The sequence below is a fragment of the Scyliorhinus canicula genome, chromosome 6 (assembly GCF_902713615.1).
Source record: "Scyliorhinus canicula chromosome 6, sScyCan1.1, whole genome shotgun sequence".
NCBI classification, from domain to species: Eukaryota; Metazoa; Chordata; class Chondrichthyes; order Carcharhiniformes; family Scyliorhinidae; genus Scyliorhinus; species Scyliorhinus canicula.
This window is the reverse complement of record NC_052151.1, coordinates 30122651-30138442: the sequence shown is the minus strand read 5'-3', so window position 1 is coordinate 30138442 and position 15792 is coordinate 30122651. Positions and strand designations below refer to the sequence as shown.

The 15792-nt window shown below is 44.3% G+C and overlaps 1 protein-coding gene across 1 annotated transcript in view; it reads right to left on the bottom strand.

Annotated features, from left to right (window-relative positions):
* mertka (c-mer proto-oncogene tyrosine kinase a) overlaps nt 1-15792 on the bottom strand; it is a 181749-nt gene that overhangs the window by 60970 nt on the left and 104987 nt on the right. The window contains exons 9-10 of the mRNA XM_038799109.1: nt 5257-5416; nt 1554-1713 (exon numbers count right to left, since the gene is read on the bottom strand). Of these exons, the coding sequence (XP_038655037.1) occupies nt 1554-1713; nt 5257-5416 (320 nt within the window). The remainder of the gene's footprint in view (nt 1-1553; nt 1714-5256; nt 5417-15792) is intronic.

Below are 15792 nucleotides of genomic sequence, written 5' to 3'. Positions count from 1 at the left end.
GTTTCAGAGGCCCCGGAAGTCCGGGGGGGAGAAAGAGGTCAACGTTTTGCTTCCCTAGTAGCCCAGAGACGGATACTCCTAGCTTGGAGGGACTCAAAGCCCCCTGAAGTCAGAAGCTTGGCTGTCAGACATGGCGAGTTTCCTGGGCTTGGAGTTAGGGGAATGTAGTATAGGGGGTCAATTAGGCAGATCTGGGTGGGACGAGCTACGGCAATTGCACTATGTACTTTGTTAATTGTACAGTCCTTTTGTTTTCTCGTTCTGTAATTCTACTGTTTACAATGCCAAAAAAATACCTCATTAAAATTGCTTATTAAAAAAAAGAATTGAAATTAATTAAAGGGGATGAATTCAGCATCAAAAGGAATAAAAAAGTAGGCAGAAAATAATTTAACTAAAAAAAGTTAAAGCCTCTTGTGTTAAAACGTGCACAAGCTTGTAATGATGAGACTTAACGTTCTTTGGATAAAAGCAAATTACTGCAGATGCTTCAATCTGAAACCAAAGAGAAAATGCTGGAAAATCTCAGCAGGTCTGGCAGCGTGTGTCGGGAGAGAAAAGAGCCAACGTTTCGAGTCCAAATGACCCTTTGTCAAAGCTCAGATGACAAAGGGTCACCTGGACTCGAAATGTCAGTTCTTTTCGCTCCCTACAGATGCTGCCAGACCTGCTGAGATTTTCCAGCATTTTCTCTTTTGGTTTAACTTTCTATCGATCTTTTCTACACGCTATTATCCTGTATCGGGGAGGGGTCCAGGTTTTTATATTTTGTCCTCTGGTTCTACTTTCATTGTCCCAACATTGCAATAGCTTCAATCATCTCAAAACATATTGTTTTGTTCAAAGAAATAAGAGTAACACCCTGTTAATTTCTCCTTTGGGACATACAAAAAACGAGAGAAATCCAATTACTGGAACTCCGAGGGAACATTTCAGACCTTTGTTCAGTCGAGTCAAGGACCATCAAGCTTTGCAGTTCAGGCGTAAGCCATTTGGCCCATCATGGGAGGCACGGTAGGACAGTGGTTAGCACTGGCGCTTCACAGCTCACATTTTAACACGAGAGGCTTTAACTTTTTTTAGTTAAATTATTTTCTGCCTACTTTTTTATTCCTTTTGATGCTGAATCCATGTTCGATTCCCAGCTTGGGTCACTGTCTGTGCGGAGTCTGCACGTTCTCCCCGTGTCTGCGTGGGTTTCCTCCGGGTGCTCCGGTTTCCTCCCACAGTCCAGGTTAGATGGATTGGCCATGCTAAATTGCCTTTAGTGTCCAAATAAAGGTTAGGTGGGGTTACTGGGATAGAGTGGAGGTGTGGGCTTAAGTAGGATGCTCTTTCTGAGGCTGGTGCAGCCTTAGTTTCTTAGCCACCTCTTTTTGAGGTGGCTAAGAAACTAAGAATACTGAAACCTGGTCTGGGGAATCGTCAGACACCACCTCCACATTTCTTAGTACTGAGCATCTGTGTAATAGTTAAGATCATTTCTCTTTCTTTCACAAGACATTTTTAGAAATGTGGGAAAGTTTTGAATGGTTGAAGCCAACAATACTGACCCAAACCTAGTCTCCATCATCCGCTTTTTCGTGGCTCTATAGATGAATGCTGCTAAAATACTAATGCCGCTGATGCAAACTACTCCAATTACCACCATGAGGAAAAGCTCGTGCTTATTGCCAACAGTAGTTGCAATAGTTGAGATCGGAGATACCTCACCTGCAAGGAAAGAAGTACATGGAAAAATTAGATTTGGATTCACGTAACTAATAAATTCATGCAAATTATTCACGTACAAGTGCACAGTAGTTTTAAAAAGGGCTATGTTTTGTTTTTTGTTAACTTCTGGAAGACTGCAATGTGATGATAGCTTGCATTTTTTCTATCACCCATGATGCAGAACAACATCTTCTGAGCACTTGACAGGAGGGTAATGGCACAACAATGCAGATAACAGGGAAGATCGAGGCGGGGCAAATCAATAGAATGGTTGACGAGACAAGTCTTGAAGAGACCTTTTCGAAGGTATCACGGCACATTTTCCAAAAGATATGGCATTGAGATATTCCTGTTATGGTAGAGAGCAACAATATTTGAAACCAGGTCCAACCAGGATGATACACAACTTTGGACATCAGTGGGCATCAGAGACAAGGTAAATCTCAATGCTGAAAAGACTTCGGGCCCAGCTCATTTTCTCAGCAATGTTCAATAGATTGGCATTTCTCTACCCGAAGAGAGAAGATGCCACTTGGTGGAATTGTGAATGATTTTGATTTGGGACCACGCTACAGATTTGAAGTCACAAAAAAACCCATCAGATCTGAACTGAACATAGCCTTTCCAACAGAACAGCCTTCTGCAGCATCTGAATCTATTCATGTTGTCCTCCCTGCTGCAAGTGGACTAGAGCGCTGTCTGGAACCCGGGACATTTGCAGTAGGGTCGGTGAGCTGTGGAGTGAGGTGTAGTATTAGGGTGTTCGGGTTAGTACAGGTTAATGTGGGATTGGAGAAAGGGTGCAGCACATATGATGATGTAGAGTCACATGTTGGTAAACCGTGGGTAGACAGAATCTGGTAGAAGTCAGCATGGAGATAGCACCTAGTCAGGGCTATACCTTGGAGATATGAGTATAGTTCCTGTTACTAATAAACAGTTTATGTTCAACCACACAAGCCTCTTAGTGAGGTACCAACCTTCTTTTTTCTTTCCTGTGATGGCATCGCTGGCAAGGCCAATATTTGTTGCCCATCCCTAACTGTCCTTGAACCGAGTGGCTTGCTGGTCCATTTCAGAGGGCAGTTAAAAGTCAACCATGCTGTTGTGGGTCTGGAGTCACACGTAGGTCTAACCAGCCCGAAAGGACATTTGTGAATTAAATGGGTTTTTACAAAATCGATTGTAGCTACTGAGAGTAGCTTTCAATTCCAGACTTTTAAAAAAAAATTTAGAGTACCCAATTCATTGTTTCCAATTAAGGGGCAATTTAGCATGGCCAATCCACCAACGCTGCACATCTTTAGGTTGTGGGGGCGAAACCCACGCAGACACGGGGAGAATGTGCAAACTCCACACGGACAGTGACCCAGAGCCAGGATCGAACCTGGTCCTCGGCGCTGTGAGGCGACAGGGCTAACCAACTGCGCCACTGTGCTGCCCTTCAATTCCAGAATTATTGAAAAATGAAATGAAATGAAAATCGCTTATTGTCACAAGTAGGCTTCAAATGAAGTTACTGTGAAAAGCCCCTAGTCGCCACATTCCGGCGCCTGTTTGGGGAGGCTGTTACGGGAATTGAACCGTGCTGCTGGCCTGCCCTGGTCTGCTTTCAAAGACCTGGGGAGGCTCCTAGATGCGGTGGAGGCCAGGAGGTATGTCCTGTTCCCAAGGGTCTCGGGAGGTCAGGCACGGGGCAACTAGCGTTGCATAGGATGAGGTGGTGGCAGGTTTAAGCTCGGGGAGTGTGACCAGGAGAATTGGCCTCCAGTGCCGAAAAAAGGTCAATGACCTACACTAGGCAGCGTAAGTAGACACCAACGCCACCCCCCCGACCTTTCAACCCCATGCGAGTATCCACCCTCCCCAACTCGCCATGTGCCCCCCCCAGCCGTCCCATCAACCCACAACCACACCCCCAACTCTTCCTTCACAGCCCCCTTCCCACCACTTTGAACCACCCATGTGGCTAACGATGCCCTCTCTGTGCCTCCTCAGGAAAAGCTCTCCCACAATCACCGGGAGAGGGCCCTGAGTGGCGGAGGCATGTCTGACTTAAGAATCCATCAGGAGTGTGGGGAATTGTAAAACACAATAAACACCATTGACCACAATCAGTACAACGTTTCTGTCACTTTCTTCCGCAATGCGGCCCGACCTCTGAACTCTTGGCCCATCGCTCCAGGCATCTCCCGTTCCCCGCAGCACTCACCCACCCTCCGGCCGTGGACATGTCCCTGCAGCTGTATCCTAATCCCTGGGGTTCAGATATTGGCTGCTGCATGTGTGGTGTTGTCTCCCGCAGTGTTCAGGCACAATGTCCATGCATCAAGGTGTGATTGGGATGCTAGGCGATGGCTCCCACATACTACGTGGCCCGCCCACCCACGGGAATCCATTTGGGTTGTGTGAATGCTCACTTAATCACGATAGCCAATTTTCTATTAGCCTTCAGCCTCACAGCCAGAGGCCTTCACAGTCGGTAGAGGTTATGGATGGTCAGTGGAGCAGATGGGCAGGGGCTAGGGTATACACGGCCCAGGGGTTGTCATGCCGCCCTTCAGTGCCTAACCCCCCTCAATGGCGGGCCCACCCCTCCGCAGGGTGCCACTCATCCCCCCACCCAGCTGACGGTCCCCCCACCCTCCGCCGAGCACTAGGGTGGCAAGACCAGAACCCCTGGGCTCTGTGAGCAAAGATGGCCAATCACCTCCTCGGCTCCCCACAGAAGCCCTTCCGCCAGGTTCACATTTTTCAAAAGGAGTAATAATCGGCGGCAGCCTGACCACTTGCTGGTGGGAAGCCAATGAATGACAGGAGGCTGTGGGGATATGGGGTTGTTCCTGTTAATTGTATGGAAATAGGGCTTAAGTGGTTATAATTGATTTCTCGTCACGCTACGGCGGGATCTCGGTTTTGCCTGTGGGAGTGGGCCAGTTGCACCACAGACTGGCGCCTGGCGCGGTTCTCGTTTTCGGCCTCTGTTACGATTCGCCTGCCTTGTTTCAGTCCAGCGAGGTCGCAACAGGGTCGGAGAATTGCACCCACCATTCTCCAAGGCAAGAGGTTGGACAAGCTCGTGAGAACATTATCAACTAATGCACTGCATGGGATAAGGAGATTGCTGTCGGGAAGTAGCCAAGATTGGAAACTTCACTATGTGGGGAACTTCTGGATGAAATCACAAATTATAGCTCCAGCTAACGGATTGGTGCTTAGGCCATCTTTCAGAAGCAAGTTTTCAAAATTGCACAAATGCTCAACTCAGGGTCTGACTGAATGAGAGTACTAAACTAACAGATGGATCAAGTGATTCAAAATTCTGGCCTTTGTTAATCCTCGCAAGAGCAGTTTAAAAAGTCAAATCTTTGCATCCATTCCCATTCATTCAAAATAAGCAATGTTGGCATTCTTGTAAAGTAATTAAAATATAACTTAATGAACAAGACTTGATATTTCAAAAAGCTTCTTAACAATTCAGAATATCACCATTTCACCTGCCAGATGGTACTCACATTTTCTGCAATACACACCAATAATTACCTCTGCTTTCAACAAACACATATGTTGGATCACTGTATGGCCCAGTTCCAGTGCTGGTATAGGCTGCCACTTGCACCTTATAAGTAGCATTAGTTGCCACAACATCAATAATGGTCCTGTTAACTGTCTGATTGCAACACAGTTCAAGTGATTTCACGACCTGGAAAGAAAAACAACAAATTAAAATGGCGTAACAATAATTATTATATATTGAGATCCTTAAGGACTTATAACAAGAATATCCAACTTGTAAGCTATGAAGACACATTCTGAAAAGAAGCAAAAAGTCAGGCATCATAAGTTTGGATAAAGACCCTTTGACTCCTTCCCTCTAAAATACAACAACTTCTATTTAAATGTCACTTGTAACATAGTGTATCATCCCAAAATGCTCCAAAATTGGACACCGAGCCACATAATTGCCAAATACTTGGTCAAATAAGTATGTCTGAAGGATTCTCTTAAATGAGGAGAGAGTGGTGGGAGATCAAAGAGGGTTGGTGGGAGTGGGGCGGAATACCAGGGTTTAGGGCCAATGTGATTGAAGGCACCACCAATGATGGAAACATGAAGGCGCTAGAATTAGATGAGCACAGGTACGATGTAGGGTTGCAGAACTGGAGGGCATTACAGAGTTGGGGAGGGGCAAAGTTGTGGAGGGGGCTTCAAAACGAGGATGGTGGTGACATTTTTCGGGAGCCCAAGCACAGGGGCTTGAGTAAATGGACTTGGTTATGCATAAGGACATGGGCAATGGAATGAAATTTATGAAGCCAACCCAATCTTCTCCCAATTTATCCAAAGGACGGCTTGTCTGACAATGTCGCGGGAAAGCAGCAGACTAGATTACATGCAAAAGCCCAGTGGAACTTGAATCCACAACCTTCTGTTTGGGAAGGATTGGCCGGAATACAAACCAAGTCAAACATTGCAAAGGCAGGTTAGTACTGGTGTTAAATTAGCAGTCAAAACCTTTTCTTGAAACAGGATAAAGGGACAAAGGAGCTCAAGTTGACAGACACCTCTTGTTTGCAATGAGTCCAGAGGTGGTGACACAGTGAAGGTTTTTCTTTCACACAAAAACCTCAACAATATTACTCATTTTTCATTTCTAATGCTAGACATCTTTCTCTCCCTCTTCCCACTTCCACGATCACCTACGTATCACCAGAAACAGAAAAGTTGAAACGTTAAAGCATAGGGGCAGCAGGGTAGCAAGGGGCAGCAGGGTAGCATGGTGGTTAGCATAAATGCTTCACAGCTCCAGGGTCCCAGGTTCGATTCCCGGCTGGGTCACTGTCTGTGTGGAGTCTGCACGTCCTCCCCCTGTGTGCGTGGGCTTCCTCCGGGTGCTCCGGTTTCCTCCCACAGTCCAAAGATGTGCGGGTTAGGTGGATTGGCCGTAGTGTCCTAATAAATGTAAGGTTAAGGGGGGCGGTTGTTGGGTTACGGGTATAGGGTGGATATGTGGGTTTGAGTAGGGTGATCATGGCTCGGCACAACATTGAGGGCTGAAGGGCCTGTTCTGTGCTGTACTGTTCTATATATTTGTCTTTACCTTCAGGAGAATCAATCAAAAATATAACACAAATTATTTCCTTGCAGAAAGAAATCTCAACCATATGTCATGCTAATTGAGTGATTGACTGGAGTCAAATAAATTATGCTGGCTCTTCAATCCAATACGGAGAGCATTCAGCATTGTCTTAGGTCTGGCTCTGGCTGCCATGTTAGACAAGCAGATGGGGCGTAACTCAACAGAAAAGATCCCCTCAGCGCCATGAAGAGGAGCACGTGTTTGCCCCAAGTCCAGGCCAACATCTTTCAATCAAAAGTGACTTGATAAGTTGTTGTCGGTGGGATCTTGCGGTGCTCAAATTAGCCGTGACCTTTGCCCACAAAAAACACGCTTTAAAAAGCAACTCTTTGGCTGTGAATTATCTGCAACTTATTGAGGACCTGAATTTACTCCCTGGGTTTAAAACAAAAGCAATACCATGTTCTTAGTATATAATCAACATTTTAAAGTTACTTTCTGTCCTGCTATAGCCAGTTTAAGGCCTTACAACGTCTTACGAGCTAGTTTCTGAATAAAAGTACTTTTTAAAAAATACAATGAATCATTGTTTTGAATATTATTTCAATTATGAAATAGCAGTTAGGCACCATTAAATTGGATTTCCTGCGGGCTTGCTGGCTGATTATTGAAAACTGATAGAGCATGGTCAAGTAAAATTTAACTAGCGTTCACACATCAGCAGGTGTGGAAAACCTCATTCAGTAGACTAACTCAGTTCTAGCCCCATCACCAGGATTTCCTGTAAAGCCAACTCATGGAACAGGCTTCAATTCAAAGCTATATGCATACTCCACGGCAATAGCAAACGCGTGCCATGTGTTTCTGTGACGATTCATCGTGAGCGCACAGCTTGTGTAAAAGTACAGCTGTTTTGAAGACAGGGTACACTCAGCAATACAGCAGCTGCATTTACTCACTTATCTGAATTAGTCAAGATAGCGTAAGTGAACATTGTGTTGCATGCAGCTGTCAATACACAGGATATTAATGCCTGTTTTTGCCTGCAAAATAGTCTGTACGAAGCAACTTTATGATATTTCAAGGTGATGACATACTATTCAACTGTTGAACAATACATACAAATATTAACTACTCTGGCTGCAAGTCCAATTTGCGATGGTCATATGACAAAAGACACACTTGGCGTCTGAACAATGTTAGCATTGAGGAAACCAAGACATCCTAAGCAGCTTCCCAAAAAGTCACTTGCTGATGAGTCATATTACTCACTTCCACAAATACTGGCTGACAGACAGAATACCATCTAGCTAGGTGCTTACTGGAAGCTCAACCTTTCGTAATGAGCAGCAAATCGCCTTGTGCACAGAGTGACATTTAGTTGCAAAGTGCAAGCCTGCACAATGACATTTCAACTGGAGATACAAGACTTATTATTAACTTTACAATATGCCCATTCACCAGGCAAGTCTGAAGGAATAATGACTACAGTGCGAGTGCAAAAGAATTTCTGACGGGTTAAGCTTCTCTCATCACTGCTGCTTAAATCAGTTTTTAAAAATGTATACTTATTGCAAAACTATAAAGAAGCGAATCAATCCATTCTACTGCTCTCTCTCATTAGAACAGTAATTTGGGTTTTGCATTCAGCATTGCATGGGAACAGGAGTGGGCCATTCAGCCCCTTGAGCCTGTCCCACCATTCAATGAGACCTTGACTGATGTGCGACCTAACGCCATATACCTGCGTTTGGCCCATATCCCTTAATATCTTTAACAAAAATTATCAGTAACCGTGGCTCCCTCACATCAGTGGATTTACATTACATAAATGAATCAGCATCTTGCTTCCCAAAACACAGCAGAAAAAAGGTCAGGGATTCACCAATCCACAGAAAGATATTCAAAAAGGTACCAGCAGATAAATTGCGCTATGCAATGAATAATGTCGGCCTGGTATAAAACCATGACCATCATTTAAAAGTAAGGAATTAACCTGCCCCTTAAGCTGGTTTCTTCATTCAAATAACAGACATAGATATAAAGTTGGATCTATAACAACTGTCTTTCCATGCCAATGACACTTCTGACACGAATCATGCCAGGTACCATTTTTGTGACAGCATTAATAGCATGTCAGCTACATGCAGAGTAGGCAGTTTGTGGCGTCAGTCAGCACGCAGCACTGGCCTGACATCAGCCCACTGCCATTTTTGACCTCATGTCCTCTCTTAATCTTACACAGCTGAACACAGTCCTGCAGCAGGAAGGACCCAGCACTATTTAAAGCGATCATCATGCTAATTACGGATTGATTTCTACTGAGTTGTAGAACTGTTGGGTGCTTCCTATTACTACTTGAAAGTGAAATGGACAAGAAGTTGTAAATGGTAAATGCCTTGGTTCTGACTTCAAGCTTTCTGATCAGACCACCTGTTCTCATCATAATTCCCAACACCACCACGATCGGGTGCATACCAAGGAAATTGAACAGATCAGCTACTTGCAAGATGAAGGAGAGAAAGGTTCTTAGCAGAAGGTCTTATCCACCCAAAGTCTTGAGGGAACATTTCTTTAACTTCAATCTTTGAGATCAACAGAGTGGGTGTGTGAGACATCTCCATTTTACAAAGCAGGAGCTCACTGAAGTCTGCCACTTCTTGTGGGAGGACCTACAACCTCAGAGCAGGGCGAGGATGGTGCTGTCAGTTGTAATGAAGGCTCAAGCATAAGAGTTGCAGTGAGGAATTAGAGGGGAGGAAGCAAGAGGTGCATGCTTTACATCATCTGCAGCTTGTAATTTAAAAAAGATATGGTGGGTGAGGAGGAGTAGGAAGTGTGGAGGATTGCATGGAAACAAAGCAAAGTTTGCCACAGTTTCAGCCCTGCCACTGGCCTCAGTCATGGACATTCTAACGATTGTGAGTACAATCTCCTCCTTTGGATGAGGGCATGCTGTCAACAAATAAGCTTGTGCATATCTGCCACCTTACCCAGCCAAAGAGAGGTGCGCCAGCGAGTGTGCTGCAAAGTGTTTGTGTAACATGACTGTCACAGTTGAGTAGTTGGCAGTGTGAATGCCTGTAACATTCCCAATAAAACAGATGGATTGTCAGCTCCCATGTATGACCCGGTAGCAATTACAGAGACGTGGCAACAATGAAACCAAAGCTGTCACCCCCGAATATCCAAAGGAATGTGATATTCAGAAAGGACAGAAAGCTGGGAAACAATGGTGAGGTAGCTCTGTTAATTAAAGAGGGCATTAGTACATCGGCGAGAGATGAACTTAGTTTGAAAGGGCAAGATATAGAATCAGTTTGGGTGGAACTAAGAAACAGCAAGGGGTAGAAAACACTGGTGCAACTAGTTTATAGGCCACCAAACATGTAAATCAAAGCAAAAATCACAAACTTAGAGCATGTAACAAGGGTAATACAATAATGCTGGGGCATTTCACTCTACATTTCAAGTGCGCAAACCTAATTAGTACTAATGTTGCAACGGATACATTTTTGGAATATATGCAAGATAGTTTTCTAAAGCAGTATGTTGAGGAACCAATTAGGGATTGGGCAATTTCAGATCCAGTATTGTGGAATGAAACAAGGATAAGCAATAATCTTGTTGTAAAGGAGCCTTTAATAAATAGTAACCATAATATGACAGCATTTTACATTAAGCTTGAAAGTGATGTAAATGAGACACTCTGGTTTAAAATCTAACAAAGGGAATTATAAAGATATAAGGGACAAATTAATTATGGTAGATTGGGAAACTACGTGAAAAAGTATGATCGTAGACAGGTAATGGTCAACTTTTAAAGAACACAGTTTCACAACAAAAATACATTTCTTTAATACATTCCTCTAATGCAGAAAAACCCAGAAGGAGTGTTCCCCATCATGGCTAACGTCAGAATTCAAGGGTTGCATTAAATCAAAGGAAAAGGCATATAAAGCTGTGAATAAAATCGGTAATCCTGAGAATTGGAGCATTTTAGAATTCTGCAAAGGGGGACACGCAGAAGATTAAGAAAGGGAAAATACAATAGGAGAGTAATCGAACGAGAAACATACAGACCTGTAAAAACTTCTACACGTATGTAAAATGGAAAAGAGAAGGAAAAACACATGTAGGTCCATTACAAGAATCAGGAAAATTCATAACGGGGAATAAGGAAATAGCAGATAAACTAAACAAATATTTTGTGTCTGTCTTCATGGAGAAAAATCTCCCAGAAATAATGGAGAATTGAGGGACATGTGCAAGGTATTAATATGAGGGGAAAAAACGAGAGAAACTAATGGGACTTGAGGTAGATAAATCCCCTGGACCTGCTGATCTACATCCCAGAGTGTTGAAAGAGATGTCAGCAGAGGTAACAGATGCATTGGTCATCTTTCAAAGTTCTACGGACTCTAAAATAGTTCCTGCAGATTGGGAGGTGGCAAACATAACTCCACTATTTAAGAAAGGAGGGAAAGGGAAAACAGGCAACTACAAACTGGTTAGCCTGACATCAGTAGTAGGGAAAATATTAAAATCTATAATAAAGGATGTTATAACAGGACACCAATATCAGCAGGATTAGACAACGTGTAAACAGATTTATGAAAGGGAAATCTTGTTTGACAAACCTACTGGGGTTTTGAGGACATAACCACCAGAATACATCAGGTGGATGTGTTCTATTTAGATTTTCAGACGGGTACAGTCTCAGGACATTTTGGACTGAGATGAGGAGATGTTTCTTCAGTCAGAGGGCAGTGAATGTTTGGAATTTTTTGCCACAGGGGTTGTGGAGGTTCAGTCGTTGAGAATGTTCCCAATACTGAGATAGGTAAATTTCAACATATTAAAAACATGAAGGAATACTGCAGGGAAATGCAGTTGAAGTGGAAGATCAGCTACGATCTCACTGAATGGCAGAGTGGGCTCGAAGGGCTGAAAGACCTACTCATGCTCCTATATTTTTTATGTTCACATGGTCTATCCTGCTGCTCAGAATGTCTTTCCAAAAGCAGAGGTGTACTTCCCCTTTAAGAGGTTGAGTTGCAGAAGTGCAAGATAGCTTTAAATAGTGCACAAATGAACTTTGCTTCACTGCTGAAGTCCATCGCCATTTAGACAGGGCACGATTTAACAGAAATGAAACAGAATCCAGCATTGGGCGTGTTTAGCCGGGTGTTTCATGGCACTGCCTCACTCTTAAATGGGACTCTGCTTCCTTTCTGGTCTTCGGAGAGGAACATCCCGCCAGGGCCGCACTTAGCTCTTCTCGCCAGTGCAGGAAGAGGTCAGGGTGCCATTTTTAAATGCTGTCCCGATCTCTAAATCTCCCATGACCGCCTCCAGACCCCTCCAATGCCCCAACTTAGTTGGGGGGAGGGGATCCTCAAGTCCCGCACCCCACCTCATGAGGGCAAGGAACCACCAGGCCCGGTCTCGAAACGGGCAAGATGCCACACAGGCACCTTGGTACTGCCAGTTTCACACCCTTGCAGTACCAGGTTCCACCTGGGTGGCACTGCCAGGGTGCTGAGTAGCATTCCCAGGGTACCAGTGCTACAATGTCCAGGTGACATCAGGGGTGGCAGGGTATCACTTTGCCCAGAGCCGACCACCCAGGGGCTCACAATTGCCTGGGGATCCCCCCCCCCCCCCCCCCCCCCCCCCCCCCCCCCCCCCCCCCCCCCCCCCCCCCCCCCAACTTCCAAGTACATCTCGCGAGATTTAACAGCCTTGTTGCATCACAAGCTGGGCCTGACGAGGCCTATAGATCGCGGTGAATGTGTTTAGTGCCGGGCTGCGAGCTCCTATCGTTGAGCAGCAGGTATCCTGAAATTTGCACCCTGCCTACTTTGGAAAGAATGGGCACAGGCTGATTTGACACTGTGTCTATCTAATTTGATCACCATAGGGTCCCGTGTGGGAAGGTTAATGACACTCATATCTCTCAGTGCAATTTCAGCCCACAGTTGTCCTAAACTTGATTTTTCTTCCAGTTTTGCCTGCAATAAAATTTTATTTTTTCCCTCCCCCCAAATGCGATACAATCCTTCAAGTTCACATCAATAATTTTAGTTTTTTAAATTACTCAACAAACAGTGATTGGCAAAGTGGAATTGGTTTCCATAGGGCTGCACTGTGCCAGGTCCGAAAGGACAGGCAGTATTGAAAGGCTGTTACTCACATGACCCATCTGGCATGCTGCATTCACCCGCGAATGCATTCTTCCCCCAGTATATCAAGACCCAAGAAACAAAGTCAATGGACTGATCAGGGAAAAAAAAATCCAGTGCTGGACTTTTGTTTTGTACAAGTTCTTGACGTTCAGTTCTTTTTACCAACTCAAGAATCTATCTATGCACTGTGACAAAAAGGCAATGGGGATAAGTAAAATAAAATCCCTCTCACAACTCCGCTTTTCCCAGGACATCCAGTTCTGACAACGAAAATGATTCAGTTCACAAAAGTGACAGCGGTAGACTTACTGCAGTGACTGAAATGTCTTTTGATTCTTTTTGATCAGGCAATTCTGTTTTGGTTTGGTTTTTGAACAATTGAACGAAATATGACAAACATTTCTTTAAAGTTACAATGTGTTTCCATCTTGTATATACTCTAAAAGGACTTCCTTTCAGAGTAAGAATGGGTGGTGGCTGAATTGGCAGCCCACCAAAAGCAGGCAGCAGCTGAAGCAATTAATCCATTTGCAAAAATAGTACAAACTGAGAATAATGGTCACTTCGACATACAATGGAAGTAAAATGTAAACAAGTGTATGATATGTACTGTGCCTGTCAGCATCACATCCAGAGACGCAGAATGGCACGGTGGCACAGAGGTTAGCATCGCTGCCTCCCAGCAGCAGGACCCAGGATTGATTCCGACCTTGGGTGTGTGTGGCATTTACATGTTCTCCCATTGTTTGTGTGGGTTTCCTCCGGGTGCTCTGGTTTCCTCCCACAGTCCAAATGATGTGCAGGTTAGGTGGATGGGCCATGCTAAATTGCCTCTTAGTGTCAAATGATGTGCAGGTTAGGTAGGGTTACGGGGATTGGGTGGGGGAATGGGTCACGGTCAGAGTGCTCTTTCAGAGGGTGGCTGCAGATTTGACGGACCGAATGGCCTCCTTTAGCATTGTTGGGATTCTATGGATGTAAATAAGCTGTAATATTTAGTGACTTGTGAAAGATATTTACCCCAAGCACACATCCAATCTGGCCAGGGTCTTGGAATATATCTTTTAAAACCATCAACTCCTGATGTAACAAGAACAGAGGATGCTGGAGAAACTCTGCAGATCTGGCAGGACCTATTGCCCATTATCAGTATTGAAGAGAGGGAGAATGTGTTAGGTATTAAAGTGTAGCTATGAGAAATAAGTTGTTACTTTTTATTACAATCTGTTACAGCTACACTTCAATGTCTAAAACATTCGCCATCTCTTTAGTTCTGACAAAGAGCCAAAAGGACTCGAAGCAGTGGGGTAAATCTTCGAGTCTTTGACGGATCTTGGGCAGGAATTTCTGGCCTCGGTGCGGGAGTGGCCAGAAAAGCCCTCCTGTTATCTCTGCTTTCTCTCCTTACAGATGCTGGCTGACCTGCTGGGTTTTTCCAGCATTATCTAATCTTGTTTCAGATTCCAACATCCGCAGTATTTTGCGTATTTTAATTCCTAATGTAAGCTGCTTTGTCTATCCATTCGCTGATCTACGTAAAATTCTCAAGCATCAGTGCTCCTTCATGCTGGCTCGCGGCACACATTGCACGTGATTGGCATCAAGTATTGTTGTACCAGCCTCATTTGGACCTACCTCCCGAAGGTTTGTTTGCTGCTCCATCTTGCACAGGCAAGTAAAATTTATGTACATACGAACTAGGAGCAGGATTAGGCCACTCAGCCTCTCAAACCTCTTCTGCCATTCAGTAAGATCATGGCTGATGTGATTTTAACCTCAATCCCACATTCTTGGCCACCCCCGATAATCTTTCACCCCCTTGTTAATCAAGAATTTATCCAGCTCTGCCTCACAAATATTCAAAGATTCTGCTTCCACTGCCTTTTGAGGAAGAGAGTTCCAAAGATTCATGAGCCTTTAAGAAATAAATTCTCCTCATCTCCATCTTAAATGGGTGACCCCTTATTTTTTAAAGTGACCCCGAGTTCTAGATTCTCCGACAAGAGAATCCATCTTGTCAGCGCCCCTCAGGTACTAAAGGTTTCAATCAAGTCGCCTCGACTAAACTTCTCCAGCAAGAGAAAATTTAAGCGTCTCTGCTTGTTCATCAATGGTATTCCTAAAGCTGCTTCCCCACCCCAAGCAACATCCTGTCGGGTTACTTTTAGCTAGAAACCTAATTGGACCACATAAATACTGTGACGACAAGGGGAGATGGGGGCCAAGTGGTAACGTCACTGGCCTAGTAATCCAATGCTTGGGTTAAATCTTCAAGGACAGGTTCAAATCCTACCATGGTGGCTGGTGGAATTTAAATTCAGTTAATAATTCTGGAATATAAAACTTGTCTCAGTAATGGTGACCATAAAACGACCATCAATTGTCGTAAAAAAATAATCTGGTTCACTAATGTCCTTGTGCCAGAGGTGAAGGGAGAGTGACTGCCCTTGACTTCAAGGAAGCATTTGACCGAGAATGTCATCAAGGATCCCTAGCTAAACTGGGGTCAATGGGAATCAAGGGAAAACTCTTCGCTGGCTGGAGTCATACCTGGCACAAAGGAAGATGGTTGTGGTGGTTGGAAGTCAATCATCTCAGCTCCAGGGTATCACTGCAGGAGTTTCTCAGGGTTTAATTTGATTTGATTTATTATTGTCACATGTATTAGTATACTGTGAAAAGTATTGTTTCTTGCATGCTGTACAAACAATACATATCATACTTAGGGAAGGAAGGAGAAACTGCAGAATATGTTACATTTATAGCAAGGTGTCGAGAAAAGATCAACTTAATACGAGGTAGGTCCATTCA